The sequence below is a fragment of the Crocuta crocuta genome, unplaced genomic scaffold, assembly GCF_008692635.1.
Source record: "Crocuta crocuta isolate KB4526 unplaced genomic scaffold, BGI_CrCroc_1.0 scaffold97, whole genome shotgun sequence".
NCBI lineage: Eukaryota > Metazoa > Chordata > Mammalia > Carnivora > Hyaenidae > Crocuta > Crocuta crocuta.
Genome location: NW_027531999.1, coordinates 6,675,348 through 6,695,021, shown reverse-complemented (window position 1 = coordinate 6,695,021; position 19,674 = coordinate 6,675,348). Strand labels below are relative to the sequence as shown.

Sequence of the window (19,674 nt, the reverse complement as noted above, 5' to 3'; positions counted from 1 at the left end):
AAGACTCACAGGTAGTAGGGACTCAACAATCATTGGCTGAACATTGTCTTTAAAGAGATATTAAATCTACTCTCTGAAGCAGAATATATATTCAAGTAATTTATCCTTGATTGCAAGTGTGTATATTCGCATGCACAATTAAATCCTTTCTACCCATTTCCCACGTCCTAGAAACAAAAGTTGTTGGTTGCATAGCCATATTTTGGTCTAATGGAGGAAATGAAAATATCCCATACGCAAACATTTGTTTTAAAAGATTAGGAAATTCTTAGGAGGCTCACAAGACACATAAAAGGTATGCCTCTAGCTGCAGGAATGCTTCATACGTTGCAGCACACAGAACTGGCAAGCCTCAATGACACAAATAGCGGAAAGCCTCACTTGCATGATGACCAGCCCATCACAGAGTTAGCAGAGTGGCATCATCACAATATTCCTGAAGTAAATGATAATACAAATTCCTACACTTCATAACTGCTCCCTAGTAACAACAAACTTGGATTCTACTCAGCTTTGTCTTCAGTGACTGGTAGTTCTAAATCCTCTAATTATAATCTTGAGTCATAATATTTGCTTTAAAGCTTCAACTCAAGTGAACATTCAAATGTGATTTTTATTTAAAAGTCAATTTCTGGAAGAGCTACAATGTAAAAACATTTGGAGATGGACTGGGTTGATTATGAAACTGGATCTAAAACAATGCACTAACATACACTACTTTATAAAAATAAAAAGGAAACTAGTTTATAAATGACACCATCTTTAAAAGCATGTTACAAATGCACACTGGATCTATTTTCATCCAGAGATGTTTGCCTTCTCCATGAGGCAATGAATTATTGAAATATACACAGAACCTTCATTTGAAAACATGCGAAACCATTCATCTTTTATATCTCCCTGTTGAAATTCTGTACAGAAAATGTTTCAAGATTCTAGTTTCAAATAATACAAGCTTAATTTTGACTATAAAAAATGGATTTTTCCCATGAAGAATGTCAAGTCACTGGTAGTCACTCTGCCAAATATAGGTCATGGCTTTGGGGCCTTTAGGCACCTTTTCTGTTTTTGTATTCGTCAGCTACAGTGTACAGGGCCCTTTTGGCTAGGTACTGAAGAAGATGTAAAAAGTTCCAGAATCCTTATCTTCAAATACCAGCTCCATGCTTCCCTGGATTTGTTTTCTTCTGCTCTCTGTCCTCAAGGTGCTTAAACTCTTGTGAGGCAGAGAAATGTGGGCTTTAGGGCTCAATTTGTGCAAAAGAAGACATTTTTGAGTGAAAGAATGGATCTCATTTGTCAGAGGAGTAGAGTAAGGCTTAACGAAGTTAGTTGAAAGGATCTTAAAGTAGAGGATGTCATCCTACATCTTTTCAGGCCATATATTCAAGATTTAATTGTTCTATCATGGAACTACAAAGCCCATGAGGGCAGAGAGCCGAAACTTTCAGAATGAGTCAGTAACATTTTATGAATCACAGAGCAACACCTGCTTTGCATACTTTTAGTGTAGTAAAAGATGTTCTTCAATAGATTAAAGTCACTATTAAAGGAGAAATGTCTATCCTTAGGATTTTGTTGGGATTGACCTACAGAGACAAAGGACCAGAAAACATTCCTGCTAAGTCAAATTTCCATCTATGTTGGCTGCATTTATTGGGATAATGGGGACTAGTAGATGAGGAAAGTAAAGCTTCCTAGTACTGTAATGATAGTAAGATAACTAGAAAAGCTATATTTTCTTGGTCATGGACTTGATAGGAAAATCACTAGAGCTGGGGCTATTTTTTATTCACCTTTGTCTTGTGTATTATAGGTGCTTAATAAGTATTTGTTCATTGACTTTGTTTACTGTTTGGATAAAGGGAATATTAATTTTTTTTAATGTTTTATTTATTTCTAGGAGAGAGAGAGACAGCGTGAGCAGGGGAGGGTCAAAGAGAGAGGGAGTCACAGACTCTGAAACAGGCTCCAGGCTCTGAGCTGGCAGTCAGCACAGAGCCCGACGCGGGGCTCGAACCCACGAACCGCAAGATCATGACCTAAGGGAAAGTTGGACGCTTAACCGACTAAGCCACCCAGGCGCCCCGATAAAGGGAATATTAAATGTGGCTTTCAAATAGGACAGGAAAACTTACTAAGAAGAAAAATAAACACTACTTATACTCAACCTTTTTAAAAAATCACCATAACAGCAAGACTAAAGACATAAGTAGTGTATCATTTTTTGTTGTCGTTTTTCTCCACTTAGTAAGCATTAGGAAGAAGAATTTACTCTGTCTTAATACAGTGCAATCCACTGTGGCCATCTGACTTCCTATGTAACAAAGGGAAAAGGGCAGATGATACTATCCCTGTCATTATTATGACTGGTGACAAACTGTATGGTCCCACCACGTGAGCCAGTTGATACAAAAATTCCTATCTAAGCAGAAGGCTGTTACAAGATGTATTAAGGTGACAGAACTAGAGCAAAAATGGAGTGAATGTGTATTAACATTGAATATGTGCCAAAGGTTGGCCTCAAAAGGCAAATACACAAACACAAATGTATTTTATTTTCAGACTCCTAGAAAGCTATACTTGAATCCAAGGTTTAAAACCACTGTTTAAGATAAAAGTGCATATTCCTGCTCTGAATCATTATGTATTGACCAAGTGTAACACTCAAGAGTCTATGGGAAGCCTATAATTCTTATGAATTAGTATCAATCCATTTAACAAATAAGAAAAGTAAAGCTCAGGGAGGGCAAGTGACTTGCTCAAGGGATGGTAAAGGACAGGATAAGATATCTATCTGTCTCTATAGCAGATATAAGAATGACTGTAATTTTTTTTTTAAAGTAAGCTCTATGCCCCATGTGGGACTTGAGTTCATGACCCCGAGATCAAGAGTCACATGCTCTATGGACTAAAATAGCCAGGTGCTCCAGAATGTCTGAACTTTTTACGATGGGTCTATATAAATGAAGATTTCATCCCCAATTCCAAAAATCAGAAAGAATAAAGTGGAAAAAGAGGGAAATGGCTGTTTTCTAACTTTTGAATACCTAAAGATGACCACAATTTTTTTCTTTTAATCTATAAAGACATGGATTAAATTACCACTATCCCCATTTTACTGGAAAGTAGAAATTTCCTGAAGTTAAATAACTTACCCAAGTGTTCTTAGCTATAAATAACAGAGCTAGAATAAAGGAAGTTGTGTTCCAGATAGCCTGGAACACAACTGTATTACCCACTGTGCTATGTGACACCTGGCCACAGCCTAAGCAGTCTCTGGCTTCATCCATCTTTACTGGCGAAGTCTTAAACTGAAGCTGCCAATGGCAATCAAATAACATACTGTAAGCACACTTGGGAGTATGATCATGAAGGAACTCTGAACTTTCAAGTTCAAGAAAGTCAGAGTCCAGGGTAACCCTCAGATAAATGGGAAGGTTCATATGCATGAGATTCATATGCTTTCATTCAGTTTTTCAAAGAGATGTAAGATGGTTTGTGTTTCCCTTCAAAAATGGTCTATCTGCATTTTCTTTTGCGTTGCATTATATTTCATTAGGCAACAAAGGCTTCATTTCTTCCACTCCTGGTAATAAGAAGTGATTAATCACAATCACCTGTCACACTTAATTTAGCATTCATTCCATGAAAAGATTCATCTGTGAAAAGATTTTCCACAAGCTCCAAAGTGAAATTTACATTTTAATGTCCACAGATAAAAAAAAAAGTATAGCAGTGTGTATTACGTTTTCTCCCCCACTATGAAAACCATTCTCGGGAATTTAGACTGTTAAATAATCATTCCTTTTATGAGACTAGCTCCAAAGATACGTATAAATTTTGAAACCTATAGTATTACTTAGCAATTTTAGTGCTTTACTTTTTGCAGCCAATCATGGAAGACTTGCTTTTATAGCTTTCTCTGCAGTCATCTTAATTATAAGGAAATCCCTTTACAAATGGTTCTCCATTTTACAGTGCTTTGGCTGGAATCTCATACTGGTTTTATTGGAAGTGATGAAAAATTACTCTTCCTGGGACACAGAGTTAAGAATCAGGACTGGAAATGAACTACCCTCTTTTTGCCTTAGAAACATTTAAACTTACCATACTTCCTTCCAAACAGTTTTTCCTAAAGGAGTTTAATAAAGCAAAAACCTTTCAGATGTTCAGAACCCTAGAAAAATGTTTAAGTTGAAAGGTTTTGTACAGGTTATCTGATCCAATCCACACACTGATTTGACAAATAAGATACATTTCACCCAATTTCTAGAGTGAGAGAGCCAGCACCAGAAGCCCTGTGTATGGGCTGCCATTGTGCCCTTCTTCCCATGCTTTTCACATAGTTCCCACGGGTGGAAGGGTTCTCTGGCCTATTGACAGGGGTTTCTTTTGGCCTTTCTTCATAGTATTTATGACAACCTGGCATGTGCTGTATATTCATTTGGCTATTGTCTTTTTCCTCTAAAGAACAGAGGCTTCATGAGGGCAAAGAATCTGTGGTATCTAAAAGTGTGTCACATAGGACTCAATAAACACTTGATAAATGAAGTCTCAAATTTAACGTTAAACATTCCCCCACAGTTTACATTTTATTTCTAAAACTTCCATGTTTGCCTTAACTAGAATTTTAAAAATTAAATCTCTTACTGTCCTCAAGGTAGAAGACTTCTTAAATAAGAAAAGAAGTCATTAATAAATTATGCTATATTAAAATTAAGGGGTTCTAATTCAACAAAAAGCACCATAAAGCGATTGTAAATAAGAGTCACATACCAAGAGAAGAAAATTGCCACAAATATAAGCAACAAAAGATTAGTATCCAGAACACACAAATCACTCCTAAAAATTAAAAAGGAAAATAAATCCAAGTTACCCATTAGATAAGAAAAAAGAGAAAAGATATGAATGTATATTTTAAAGAAAAGCAAAACCATGTGGCTAATAATGGCCAATAAGATCGATATCCAACCTCTTTAGTAAACAGGGACATAAAAATTAAAAACCACAGTGACATATACTTGAAAGAATTGACAGTAGTGACTCAAACACTACACCAATATTTGTACACTTATTTGTATATCTGTGTTCATAGCAGCATTATTCACAATAGCCAAAAGGTGGCAGCAATCCAAATATCCGTCAACAAATAAGTGGAGAGGGGGCGCCTGGGTGGCTCAGTGGGTTAAGTGCTCATCATCGGCTCCAGTCATGATCTCATGGTTCGTGAGTTCAAGCCCCACATTAGGCTCTGGGCTGACAGCTCAGAGTCTAGAGTCTGCTTTGGATTCTGTGCTCCCTCTCTCTGCCTTTCCCCAGTTCATGCTCAGTCTCTCTCAAAAATGAATTAAACATTAAAAAAATTTAAAAAACCCAAATGAGTGGGGAAAGAAAATGTGTTTTGTTTACAACTGGCATATTTACAATGGGATATTATTCAGCCTTTAAAAGGAAGGTAATTCTGACAGATGTGACAACATGAATGAAACTTGAAGGCATGTATGTTAAGTGAAATAAGCGAGGCATGAAAAGATAAATGTGTGATGTCACTTATATGAGGTACAAGGAGGAGTCAAATTCATAGAGACAGAGAGTAGAATGGTGTCTGCCAGGGGCTGGCAGGAAGTAGGGATGAAGAGTTATTGTTTAATGGGTATGGAGGTCTCCTTTTGAGAGAATGAAAATGTTCTGAGAATGGATTATGGTAACGGTTGCACAACAATAAAAATGTACATAATAGGGGCGCCTGGGTGGCTTAGTCGGTTGAGTGTCCGACTTTCGCTTAGGTCATGATCTCGCGGTTCGTGGGTTCGGGCCCCGCGTCGGGCTCTGTGCTGACTGCCAGCTCGGAGCCTGAAGCCTGTTTCAGTCTGTGACTCCCTCTCTCTCTGACCCTCCCCTGCTCGTGCTGTCTCTCTCTCTCTCCTAGAAATAAATAAAAATATTAAAAAAATTAAAAAAAATGTACATAATATCCCTGCACACTTAAAATGGCTAAAATGGTATGCTTTATGTTATATATGTCTTCCCAGAATGGAAAAGGAAAGAAACCACATGAGATATCAATTTATATCCACTGATGGACAAAAAAAAAAAGACTCCTAAACTTCTGACAATTATCAAGTCTTTATAGTCACTATGCACAGAACTCTGTCCCCACAAAACTCATCTGTTGAAGTGCTGACTGCCCTGTGATTGTATGGGAAACAAGGCCTTTCAGGAGTTGGTTAGAGTTAAATAGGGTCATAAGGGTGGAGCTCTGATCCTATCAAACTCATGCCCTTGTGAAAAGTAAGAGATACCAGAGAGCTTGCTCCCTCTCTCTCCGCTATTAAGGACACAGCTTGCAGCCATCTACAAGCCAGGAAAAGAGCTCCCACCAGAAAATGAACCCTGATCTTGGACTTGACAGGCTCCAGAAGAGTGAGAAGATAAATTTGTTGTTTGAGTCACCCCGTCTATGGAATTCTGCTATGAAAGCTTGTGTCGACTAAGTGATGGTAGAGGAATGGGAGCTCACAAGCTGAGGACAGGGGTGTATGTGGGAATAGACTAGTCGGGATGAGCCAACCTGAAGAGGTGCACACTCAACCCAGCAGCTCCAACGTGTGGGGTCCAGAGAGACCCTAGCATGTGGCCAACAGAGGAAATACTTGGACATTAACTGAGACAGCTTTTGTGTTAGCAAAATCTGCACACGACCAAAATATACACTGAGAGGAAAATAGAAACTATAAAGAAAAATAGGTGAATAATAAATTGAAAAAACACAGGATGGTATTACATTTGGAGAGATAAAGAACCATGACATCCTTGAAGGGACTGAAGGGGCTTCACGTGGTCATCAATTTTAAGCTGGGTGGTGGGCCTGTGATGTCTTACTATTCCTTAAAACAAGTATATCCATTCTGCATATTTTTATTTTACATATAAAGAATATTTAACAATGAAATAAGTGAAAGTAATGACAATATATAATATCAAAGGCATAACTTAACTACATTTGATTCATCTTGGTCTAAAACTTTTGATAACAATAATATTTCTCTTCCCTTGCTCGGTTCTTGTGTTTTTTTTTAATTTACAAAAGATGATAAAGAGTCAAAGAAAGTAACTGTACTCAATTTAGAGATCTCAACTTTTTCATTTTATCCATTAAAAACTGACTGTTTGGGGCGCCAAGTGGCTCAGTCAGTTAAGCGTCCAACTTTAGCTCAGGTCATGATCTCACGATTCGCCGGTTTGAGCCCCACATCAGGCTCTTGCTGACAGCTTGGAGCCTGAAGCCTGCTTCAAATTCTGTGTCTCTCTTTCTCTTTCTCTGTCTCTCTCAGTCCCTCCCCCACTTGTGCTCTCTCTCTCTGAAACAAACAAACAAACAAACAACAACAACAACAACAAACCCTGAGCATCCTGGGAACCAATTTTCCATTAAGACCATGGAACCTTCTACTGATCTCGTAGCCGTCCTGGTCTTGCTTAGGTGCATTATACAGCTTCCAAGCATTAAGTATCTATCATACAATAATTCAAGAGAGAGAGAGAGAGAGAGAAATGGAAGGTCATAAACCGAGTATAAAACTTCAAATTTCAGGGCATAACTAGGACAGATAACAAAGCAAGCCACATTCGGATTTAATAAATTACTTGAGCCTCATAAAAGACTTGGCTACATAACTCACAATTTTACCAGAAGCACTGTACAACCTATGCCAGCTAACAAACAGCACTGGGAACAGTAAAAAGTCTTCTGTATGTTGTCAACCAAGACTCCACATCATACATGTAAAGTCCAAAGCCACTTAGAGCTACACCACAGCTTATATACACAGTCATCAAGAGCAACTTTCCCCTTCAGGGTGAGAATATCACTGTCCATATGAAAGCATATAATGTTTTGATTCTGTGTTTGTTTTGTTACAGCTGGAGGTAGGGGTGAGATGTTAGAAAGGATGAGTGCAAAGAGTGGGGGAAAAAAAAGAGTGCTGAAACCACTAAGAAGTGCTATATATTTTTAAAATTTTTTTAATGTCTTTATTTTGAGAGACAGAGAGCAAGCTGCGGAGGGACAGAGAGAGAAGGAGATATAGAATCTGAAGCAGATCCAGGCACTGAACTGTCAGCACAGAGCCTGACACGGGGCTTGAACCCACGGACTGTGAGATCATTACCTTAGCCGAAGTTGGATGCTTAACCAACTGAGCCACCCAGGTGCCCCAAGAAGTACTATATTTTCTATTTTATCCCAGCAGGGTAAACGAATTATTCTGAGGCACTGATGATGTGACACATAACTGTTTTAGGTGCATTCACATTTACCATTTTATTTAATCCTCAATATATCATCCTTGATAGGAATGACTTTTCCCATTTTATACATGAAGAGGGAGACAGATTAAATACCTTGCCCAGGGTTCAGTGTAGGTAAACGAGAATGATAGAATTCAAACCTAGTTCTTACTCAAAGTAAGAATGTTGGCCCCTATACTGTTTCTTTATGACTGCCTTAAAAATGGTTTTTTAAAGTGACAGCACATAGGTCAAGGGGATCGAGAGGTACAAACTTCCAGTTATAAACGAGTCATCGGATGAAAAGTACAGCATAGGGATTATATATAGTCAATATTATAATAACTTTGTATGGTGTTAGATGGTAACTAGACTCATCGTGATGAGCACTGTGTACTGGTTAGAATTATTAGATCATTATGTCATAGAGCTGAAACTAATATAACACTGTATGTCAACTACAACAAAAAGAATTAGCAAACAAACAAAAAGACACCAAAAATTTGTCTAGAACAAATCAGCCTGGCTCTTTGCCTCTCACGCCTATTTAGGGGCTTTTCCTATCTTTTTGGTTATATTCCCACTCGTTAATTAGTTCTTACTAAGAGGAATCACGGAAATAAAATATGGAACCAAGTCTGTCATTTCCAGTCCTTCTTTAAAATACCAGATCATCATGTCTAAGAGGAGTCTTAGGATTTCTTTTTTTCTTTTTCCTTTTTTGGCTCAGCTTTATAGTCTATAGCTTTATTTATTGCACATGTGAAGTGCATGTGGTACGGTGCTGGTATAGTGCTGGCCCAGAGTGGGGGCCCAGAGTGCCTGGGTATAAATCCAGAGGCAGAACTTATAGCTATGTGCCCTTGAGCATCTGACATAACCACTCTGTGCCTTAGTATTTTTGTAAATGAGAAAGGTATCTCATAGTATGGTTCTGAGAATTAAATAATAGAATGTGTATAAAGCATTTAAGAGGTCTTGACAGATAACAAGAGCTTAATAAATATAGGTATTACTATTAGCAGCAAATATGCATACACACATATGTATATATTTTATATACAAATATATTTAAAAATTTTTTAATATATTGTCAAATTGGTTTCCATACAACACCAAGTGCTCATCCCAACAAGTGCCCTCCTTAATGCCCATTACTCTCTCTTCCATCCCCCATCGACCTTCAGTTTGTTCTCTGTATTTAAGTCTGTTGTGGTTTGCCTCCCTCCTTCTCTGTAACTTTTTTTCCCCTTCCCCTCCCCCATGGTCTTCTGTTAAGTTTCTCAAGATCCACATATGAGTGAAAACATAGGGTATCTGTCTTTCTCTGCCTGACTCATTTCGCTTAGCATAATACTCTCCAGTTCCATCTACGTTGCTGCAAATGTCCAGATTTCACTCTTACTCATTGCCATGGTCTATTCCGTTGTATATATAAATGTTAGAAATTATAATATACTAATAGCACAAAATATTACTATCGGTATGCTTAGGTGCCATGGGGGCACAAGGGCACAGAGGCAAGGCATCTGGGCAGAAAAAGATTGGGAAGACCTTCTGGCAGAGGCTAAGCTTGAGGTGTGTTTTGAAAGGTGAGCAGGAGTCAGATATATGAAGAAGATATGTATCCTGGGGATTTCAGGATGAGAGAATGGCACTCGTGAAATCACACAGCATGAAATAGCACAACGTTTAGGGAAGACTGGTGGGGCAGAACATCAGTGTCAAGGGACCAATTACAGTGTCATAGTTGGAGTGGAGATCACATTGAGGTGGACCACAGGGATTGGATAGCAAGTAGAAAACGACCCATCCAGGGTGGCAGTCTGTGAAGAGATTAATTATTCTAGGAGCTCAAAAGAATCACAGAAAAGACTGAAGAATAATCCAGCATAAAATGTCCACTTGGACTGTGATCATAGTCTTGATTTACAAATTTTTGCATTTTCTGGTATGAAAATAAAATATTTCTGAGGTAAAAGTTGTAAAAAACATCTACATCAAATATCCTCATTGCCATTTTTCTTTCTTCTTTCCTTTCTAAATGTTTATTTAATTTTGAGATAGAGTACCATCAGGGAGGGGCAGAGAGAGAGGGACAGTGAGAATCCCAAGCACGCTCCATGCTTACCAGCACAGAGCCCTACATGGGACTTGAACTCATGAATTGTAAGATTATGACCTAAGCCAAAATCAAGAGCTGGACACTTAACTGACTGAGCCACCCGGGCACCCCTTCATTGCCATCTTTCTATTAAAAATTGCTACACATGAGAATGAGAGAAATCTATTTTCTCACAACACATGTAAAGGAGGTGGATGAATTTAGCACAAGCACAGTTATAGCAGTAGGATTAAAATTGAGGTTGAGACAAACTTGAAGGAAATAGAATTAAAACAACATCATTCTTCTTTCTATCTATTCTCAACTACCAGTAACCTCTTGAATGCATGATGTACCTTTCCATATAGCCATTCTTGCCTCTAGAATGCTCTCCTTCTTTCTCCTTTTGGTTTGGTATCTTCTACCTGGCCTTCAAAATGTAATGGAAGGGTCATTTTCTCTGGGAGCCTTCTCCAATCCTCCAACCTGCTTTAGATGCACATCCTTTGCTCCCAGACCTCATGAACACTCTCATCTTAGCAATTATACCACACCACACTGTACTATAATTGTTGGTGTTATATTTATTTGCAATAAACTATGAGGTCATGGAAGGCAGGGACCATGGTTATTCAAGAACAGAGATTGTGCATGACTTTCTACTCCTAATTACAAACACATTACTTAGCACATATTTGGCACTAGAGGATTGCATATAGTTCATTAACTCAACATCAGGCAAGCACAGATTGAAAAATAAATTTACCACCCTGAGAATAACAAAATGACTTTAAAACAAATTTCTGATTTTTCTGCCTGAAAAACTACAAATAGATAATATGGCAAAATGCCCCAGAGGTATCTGAGGCAGGGCGGAAGTCTCACACAATGTCTCTCAAAGTGGCTTTGGGCAGTGGTATAAATATGAACGTTTTCTCTCTCACTCAACCATTGAAACTCTACTATGGTTTCCAGATCAGTCCACCTTCAAACCAATAGTTATGATTCTTCATTATTGCGAAAGAACAACAACTCTCTCATCCACAAAATAGGCTGTTAGAGCACTGCTGGATCATTTTCCCCCCACATGAGCGTAAAAACTAAAAGAGGAGTATTGAAGGGATTAATGTGTCAAGTAAAAGTCATATAGGGTTTTGCCATAATCTTCCAAGAGAATCTACTCCCTAGTTCTCCCAAAGCACATTTTCCATGCCAAGAAAAATCACTTGAATTTCAAGGCAAAAATAGACAAAATGTTGCCTGGAAATAGTTTGCAGACCCCAGTTGGTGGGTTGGCGGGGGGGAGGGGGAGTTCCTTATAGAACAAGGACAGAAGAACAGGACTTTAAGTCTTATTTTCAGGCTAGTGGTGGGCAACTACAGAGCCTGCAACACACAGGTGACAGAAGGAGATCTGTGCTTCATAAAGATCCCTCCGGCTGCGGGGTGGAGGACAGGTTGGGGGGGACCCGCAGGGCCCAGGAAGGAAATTAGAAATCTAATCTATGTAATCCAAAAACCAACATTTGGCGATTGTTTAGAATAATTTTCAAGTCCATAAATGAATAAGAATAGACATGACTCCTACTGAGCTCTCCATCCTCTGTCCTAGCCAAGACATTGAATTCATTGTAAAACCACCATCATTAAAATGAGTGATAGTAGTGCAGAAATGGTGCAGGCAGCTTATTGGGAAAAAAAGTCAACAAATAAGCCTAAATATAGATGGGAATTCAGGTCGTGATAAAGGAGCAAGTGGGATTGTTTTAAGAAGTAATCAGGCTTTGGGCATAACTAACAACGAAATAAATTCTAGATGGAGTAAAGATTTAAAGGTACAAAATAAAAACAGGTAAAAACCAATGCTAGACAGTTCGCAAAAGAAGGAAAGCAAATACTCAGTAAACACAGATGCCAACTTTTGGGCAGTGGATTGGCAAGGATGTAAAAAGATATTATTCCTGGACAGTGAGATTCCAGAAGAATAAGGGCACTTGCACTCCCTTGGTGAGAATGTAAAATTGGTATATCCTTTCTGGAAGACAGTTTAATAATATAAACCAAACCCTTAAAAATGTGCATGTTGTTTGACTCAGAAACCTCACGCCTAGGAATGCCTCCTAAAGCAGTAACAGCTACCTAAACCCAGTATGCCCGATGGTGGCAACTGCAATAGTTTGAATAGTAAAGATACTAGTGACAACTAAAATATCCTGACAGAGACAATGAAGTACTGTAGAGCTATTTAATGTAAAGATACAGAACTATTTTAATGACAGGAAAAGATATTCACAATTTACTGGCAGGTGAGTGAACAATATTATGGAACAGTAAGGAAGTTCAATGCTATCATATGTATTCACGTTGAAAATAAAAGGGGAAAGTTTATGCAGAACTACTGACGGTAGTTTTCTCCATTGAGATATAATTGATTTCTGTTTCCTCATGTGTTTTCTGAAATTTTATTGCCATGATTACTTTTACAATAAAAAAAAAAAGTAAAACCTCTATTTCCCTTTACAAAGAAGTGTCAAGAATAATAGTGATGGTGGAGTTAATAACTCAAGAGGCTGCAGGAAAGGCAAGCGACTGCATCACATTCTAAGTCATTAACAAGCACAGGCTGTACCCTTTCTTCTGTAGAGTCAAGGAGAAAAACAGACACAGAAAGACTTTTCTACATTGAACTTCAAAAGAAGAATACAAATCCTTGTCAGGAAAGCCAGCTGTACTACTGACTAAATTACAATATATTTTGCACTTCAGTTTCAAAGATAAATATAGACACTTGAACCATGTTTTTACACTCAATCCCCATATCATGCTTGCCCATTGGTCAAATTATGTCAAATATATAGTACAACTTAGGTTAAAGAATCATAGTCTTCTCTTGTGCAGGACTATGTCATGTTGGCATGAAACCTTATGCCACTCTATTCTTTTTCACTTATCAAACAATAAAAGCTGTTTGACATACCCCAACTTTGCATATCAAGCACAGCATGCCTTAATACGCAAATATTGTTTTCATAGTAATTTAAAATCAATAACAATAAATGCCACCTTCCTTTTGTAATGGATAGCTTCCCGTGCTAAGTGAAGTAACAGGCATTCTTATTAGTATCATTATTATTATCGTTACTTATACACATCAGGGAAGTTACTATCAGAGGAGATGATATCCCCATGGGTTTCACAGTTAATCAGTCACAGATTCAGACTGATATACAGTTTTGTTTTCATGGTGATATATTTTGTTTCAGCTTCTACAAATGAGCCTTTTTAAATGAGAAATACTGGAGTTGAGTAATTTTGTTTTTGTGTAATCTACATAACATAGACTTTTAAGATTATGGAACTCATAAAGTTCAGTCTCCTCATCTTATTGACGAAGAAACTAAAGGCTAGGGAGAGCGAGTGAGTGAGTGACTCTTCTCATCAGCAGAATGGAAGCCAGACCTCACGTCACCTACCTCCATTATGGTGTTCATTGTGCTACAGAGAGGACCTGAGCCCCTACATCCATGACAATTTATAGAGCATTTCAACATACATTTAGTTCCCACAACAATCCTGTGAGGTGTTAATATTATTATTCTCATTTTGGAGAATTTAAGTGACTTTGTTGTAACACTTTTAGCCAAACGGTCCAAGGCTTTATAGCCAAGGCCAGAGCTTTTCCACCCTGAAATCAAGGCAGGGGTGTGCTTTCTGTAATTAACTCTTCAATTCAAAGGGATGCACTGCCGAAAAATTTTTGGAACCTTAAAATTATGTAACAATCTTTTAAAAAGATTCACAAATTGTATGATAATTATTTTCCAAGAAAAATTCTTTTTGATCATAGAGCTTCTCAAAGCATCAGCTTCCTATAGATAATTGAAAATGGAACTCAGAGAATAAGGAAAGCTTACCACTGTTTAGGTTAGCAAGAAATTCGAGAGGGCTCTGATCCAGGTTAACCTTTGTATCATTAATATCAGGCAGCTTACAGCTTAAATAAAAATCATCAATGTAAGCATCTAGGGCTTCGGAGGCAGAGAAATATGGCGTTTCTTTATATTGGATGGAACCATCAATATTAAAGGAGATCCTGTTGAGGACTAAAGTTGCTGGAAGAGAAGGGTCGGAAGTGCTAAGCTGATGTTTCTTAACTGACTTTGCCATGGCTTTCTCAAACTGGGCTGCAATGTCCATTCATCTTTCAAAAAACTCTAAACACAGAAGAAGGTAGACAAGATTTCAGTTACATAGGAATGGGTGATGATACAGAATCTTTGCTAATTTTTGTGTCATGTGTATTTCCGTTTTACAAACACAATTGCTTTTTATCCCGTTTTATGCTTTAAGTATATTGTGCTCTCAAGCCATGTTCATTGATTGAAAGTTTTATTGGCCACAAGTATAAGCTATACCGTAGAAACAGGGAACGAAGAAGATGAGCCTTGGCAGGTAAAACATAAAATAGAGCTGTTGCTCTCCTTTGGTTTTATTTTTTTTTAATTTTATTAAAATTTTTTTCAATGTTTATTTATTTTTGAGAGACAGAGATAGAGCATGAGTGGGGGAGGGGCAGAGAGAGAATTTGAAGCAGGCTCCAGGCTCTGCGGTGTCAGCATAAAGCCCAATGCGGGGCTTGAACTCATGAACCGTGAGATCATAACCTGAGTCAAAGTTGGATGCTTAACCGACTGAGCCGCCCAGGTGCCCTGGTTCTCCTTTAGTTTTAGTTTTAGTTTTACTGGATTGGATAAGTAATTCTAGAGTCTTGAGACACTTTTATTTGCTACATTAAAACAGACAAGGCTCCAGAATTATGTCACAGTTTTTATTCCCTACGTCTGTTCCCACTCCATTGATAGGACAGGGGTAGCCATGTATGAAGACAAGGAGACAGGAATAGGGAGCCCTGGCACAGAAATGATGGCAGATAGAGACTAAGGAGCAAGATAAGGTGAGTGCTGAAAGGAGCAGATTTAGTGGGGGCCATTGGGTCCTCTGTTCTTCCGTCACTCTGGCCTTGGTGCAAGAGTTCAGCAGCCGCGAGCCTCTGTAGTCCCACCTTGTATCAGTCACTTACTCTCCATAGCAACTATAAAAAACAGGTGCTATCAGTAACCTCATTTTCAAGACAGGGATATGGTGGCACATGAGGATTAAGTAACTTGTCTGAAGGTATTGAGTAGGGAAGCAATAGCCAGAGTTGAACCCCAGTGGTTAGATCTGAGCTTCAACTTAACCACTGCATTAGACCCTCAGCCCACATTCTCATGGGTGTTGGAACTGCCCATGACTTGTGATCTCCTAATGTCAGCCACAGGTAACATGCTGGAAATGTCTGCCAAGCTAGGATGCCTGGGTTCTATGGTCTCTCATTTCTCTAAAACACCGAAGGGTTTTTAGTTACTGGTATCTGCAAGGGGAAACACTATTTATTTGCTAGCAATACAAGTAGTGCCAAAGAGAGAGTACTTACTTTCAGTCCTTTGAAATTCAAGTGGATATTTTGTATTTTCAGAATGTTACATTACATGACATCACAATGCCTGAAATTTCCATCTGTGGAATACCATTGAGTTTCCTCTATGGGGTTAGGCAGAGGCCTCGAAGAACCTGGGGAAAACTATGGATTGTCTTCCCACAAAAGTGTACAATGGCAGACGTGAACATAATGGGTTCTAAGATTCTGAAATCCCATTCATAGCCCCCCTGCAACTGAACCCTAGATTAAGACTTTTTGTCTAAAGGAAGTAATAGATGTGTGAAGAAAGAAAGAGAAGAAGGTTAATAGGAAATGGACAGTAAGAAGATTCTTATCAGGAATGGAACAATCCTGACATCAAATACTCTTCAAATGAGATGAGAAAGTATTTTTTGATATTTTAAAGGTTCGGCTCAACAGGAACTTTCTTTGTAAATCACGATCACGGTCATCTTCTTCCTTCTTCTCTGAATTTATAAGTATGAATTAGTTACTATTACAGACACTGGGATTTAAAATGAAGGAGAAGTAGGTTAAACTCAGTTCTACCTTTTACTAGCCCTGTGCCTCTATCCTCTCCCAAATATGTGATTTCCTCATTTTAAATTCTGCCTAATAATACTTAGCTCATAGAGTGGTTATGTTTGATCTTCTGCTGCTTTGTACTAGAATGGTCGCATCAGGGGTAAAATATTGAAATATTTTCAAAACAGCTGGAAAAACCTGCTACCATTCAGATAAACCCCCCACCCCCCAACACACATATACTTTTTTCTTGCTACCCCAGCCCTGACCCCCAACTTCATCCAGAAGCTCCCAGACCTTCCCATAATCCAACAATGTAAGGGGTACTGTCTCTGGCTCTTGGATTCTGCTCCAGCTATGGTTGATGTCCGTTCTGTCTGTCCAGTGCCTAGCCAGACAGATTGTTAAGTGTCTTGAATATCATCCCTGAGAAGATACTGTATGCAGTGTTAATGATTTTCCTTTCCTCATCTTTAGGTCTGTCCCTATTCATACTTATCATGGTTTGCCCTACATGATAGCTGAGTATGAGTCTTCTTCCCTTTCTAAGCTCAAAAGAAATGAGGACAAGACTGGTATCCCAGGCTTTCCAGCCCATGGCAGTTGCTCGACAAATGTGTGTTGAATTCAATTTCAGTCAAAATGTTCTTTTCACTATAAAGTATTCCAGTGTGATTACTGCAGTCATGAAAATGTTCTGAAAGATCAAGTCCTTTAGGTTTAGTAGTAGCTGTTGAGAAGTAACAAACTAGGCAAATAGGATAATGTATTAAATCAAGGATTTAATGAGAGAAGGGTTGAATGCCCAGAGAGCAAGAAGTTGATGAGGGAGTTGGTGAGATGATCGTCCATGGTGGCACTAGTTTTGAGGTTCACTTACAGCAAATCTTTAACACCAGACTGTCCTATGTGCATCTACAGCACAAAGTCCAGTTTTAACTGGAGATTTAAAGGTATTTTCTAAGTCACTTAATTGCACAAATAACACTGTAAAGGAAACTTGCTAATCACATATTTCTAAAACAACACAGAGGGAAAAATTAATGTATAAAATGTGTTGATAATCCTGGTGAGTGAGCACTAGTTATAAACTTTAATTGATTTTGTGGCTTCCATTTTATCATACACATGGCAATGTGCAAATTCATTCTCTTGGTTTTTTACCTATTTCTTGCTCATAGGGGCTCCGCAAAGAAATGAATGAATATTCTTGTAGTTTAAAAAGGCAAGATGACCATATGCAATAACTAAGAGAAGAAAAAAGAATCAATAATTTCTTAACTATAAATGAAACAAAATGCAGATTGACTATATATTTCCCCTGGCAATTTCATGTTTGAAGTTTGTCTGGCTCCATTCTCTTTGATAGTGTTTTAAAAAATGTATTCAATCTATAAAACCTCAGAGTACATCCATCTACCAGGGGCAACAGATTCCTGAAGCATATAGAAGATTATAAATAAGACTAGAGAAAATCGTTAGCTCTGTCTCCCTTATCACTTCAGGTTGTATCAGACTCAGTCCAAGAAGCTGAATCCCTCAGTCCTGGGCAGGGAGAAAGGTCCAGAGATTTGCACAAAGTTCAGTTTCCCTCTTTCATTAAATTCAATTGAATACACCATCATTGACTGCCAATGTGTAAGGAACCGTACTAAGCACTGCACAGGGATACAGTGATGGACTGGACTTGACTTCCCTCACAAGAAGCTTATAGTCCAGTAGGAAGGATAAAAGCAGTATATAAATGAGTGCAGCACAAGAAAGGGCATGCTAATGCCATCAAGCACTACCCCCCTCTCAGGGTGGCTGGAATACAGAGAAGAGAGAAATTACTTCTATTTGATAGAATTGGGGAAAGCTTCATTTTAGACAGAATATTTAAACTAGGACTTGCAAAAGAAGTAGCATTCAGACACACAGAAATGAGGAAAATAGATATTCCAGAAGGAAGGAACAACATAATCAAAGATACTGAAACAGAAAAAACCTGTACGCATGTAGAGATGAAGGAATATATCTGATTTTCGTGGGTGGTCACGTAGTGAGAGAAGAGGATGGAAATACTACAGTCTCTACTGTATGGTCAAAGTGGTGAGTTTCAGGGCCAGGTATTAGACCTATTTTACAGAAAAGTAGGATTGAGGGGCGCCGGGGTGGCTTAGTCGGTTAAGCGTCCGACTTTCGCTTAGGTCATGATCTCGCGGTTCGTGGGTTCGAGCCCCACGTCGGGCTCTCTGCTGACTGCCAGCTCAGAGCCTCGAGCCTATTTCAGAGTGTGACTCCCTCTCTCTCTGGCCCTCCCCTGCTCACGCTGTCTCTCTCTCTCTCTCTCTCTCTCTCTCCTAGAAATAAATAAAACATAGAAAAGTAGGATTGAGCCACAGAGAGCTTTTGGAGTGCTCTGAGGGAACAGATCTAGTGAGTAACAGATCTGAGGCTTAAAGCTTCAAAGCTCATATTCTTTCCACCACATCTCCATGTCTACCATGGGCCTGTCTTCCCCCAAACACGGCTGAGAAAAAGAGACCTAGACTCTCCTGGCCATTCCTTCCTTCTGCATCATGGCGGTTAACTCCAAATCCAATGGACAGTGACCTCGACCTCGCCTTTGCAGCAACCAGAAATCTGTACCCCAGCTGAAGTCAGCTGATGGACTAGTGCTTTTGAAAATCTACTTGGGTCATCTGGCCAATGAGATACCTTGCTAGCCAGAGTCCATCTATGTCAGCTATATCTCAGGATGCTTAAGGGAGACAAGAAGCATCAGGACAGAAATATTCCTTAATCTTATGAGCTTTGTCCAAGAAACTTAGTGAGCAAATAAAGCGTATTTTACTAGAGAGATATTATCTTCTGTGGTGTCAGTCTCATTCTGATGAAACTTTGAGCCCTCAAAGATCAAGCTGTAAATCACATCATGCTTCAGAATTTTAATTTTAGTACAATATAATCACTGCAATGTACCTTAAGTTTTCTCAGTACAAAAGTATTTCCTAATGGAAATACTTCATATATTACCATAACCACCAGACACTGTGACAAGTAATACCTTCTTTGAAGGCTAGCTTGCACATAGGGTCACTATTATTAACTATTCAGATTTTACACTGCAGGCTGATCTTAATTAGTAAGAAAGAATTAGAGAAGAAACCAGTGTTTGAAACACATGGGACTTTATAGATCAAGAATACTCTCTTTGAGGTCTGTCTGCCAGTAATTTTGTACAGGGTATGTGATGAGCAAACCCATAAACTGGCCCATGTAATATTTT

At 38.6% G+C, this 19,674-nt stretch overlaps 1 protein-coding gene across 1 annotated transcript in view; it reads right to left on the bottom strand.

The window, feature by feature from the left end:
* Positions 1 to 14,593, bottom strand: part of GRIP1 (glutamate receptor interacting protein 1) — a 225,720-nt gene extending 211,127 nt beyond the window's left edge. The window contains exon 1 of the mRNA XM_077775268.1: positions 14,311 to 14,593. Coding sequence (XP_077631394.1) covers positions 14,311 to 14,593 — 283 coding nt within the window. The remainder of the gene's footprint in view (positions 1 to 14,310) is intronic.
* Positions 14,594 to 19,674: the final 5,081 nt, after the last annotated feature.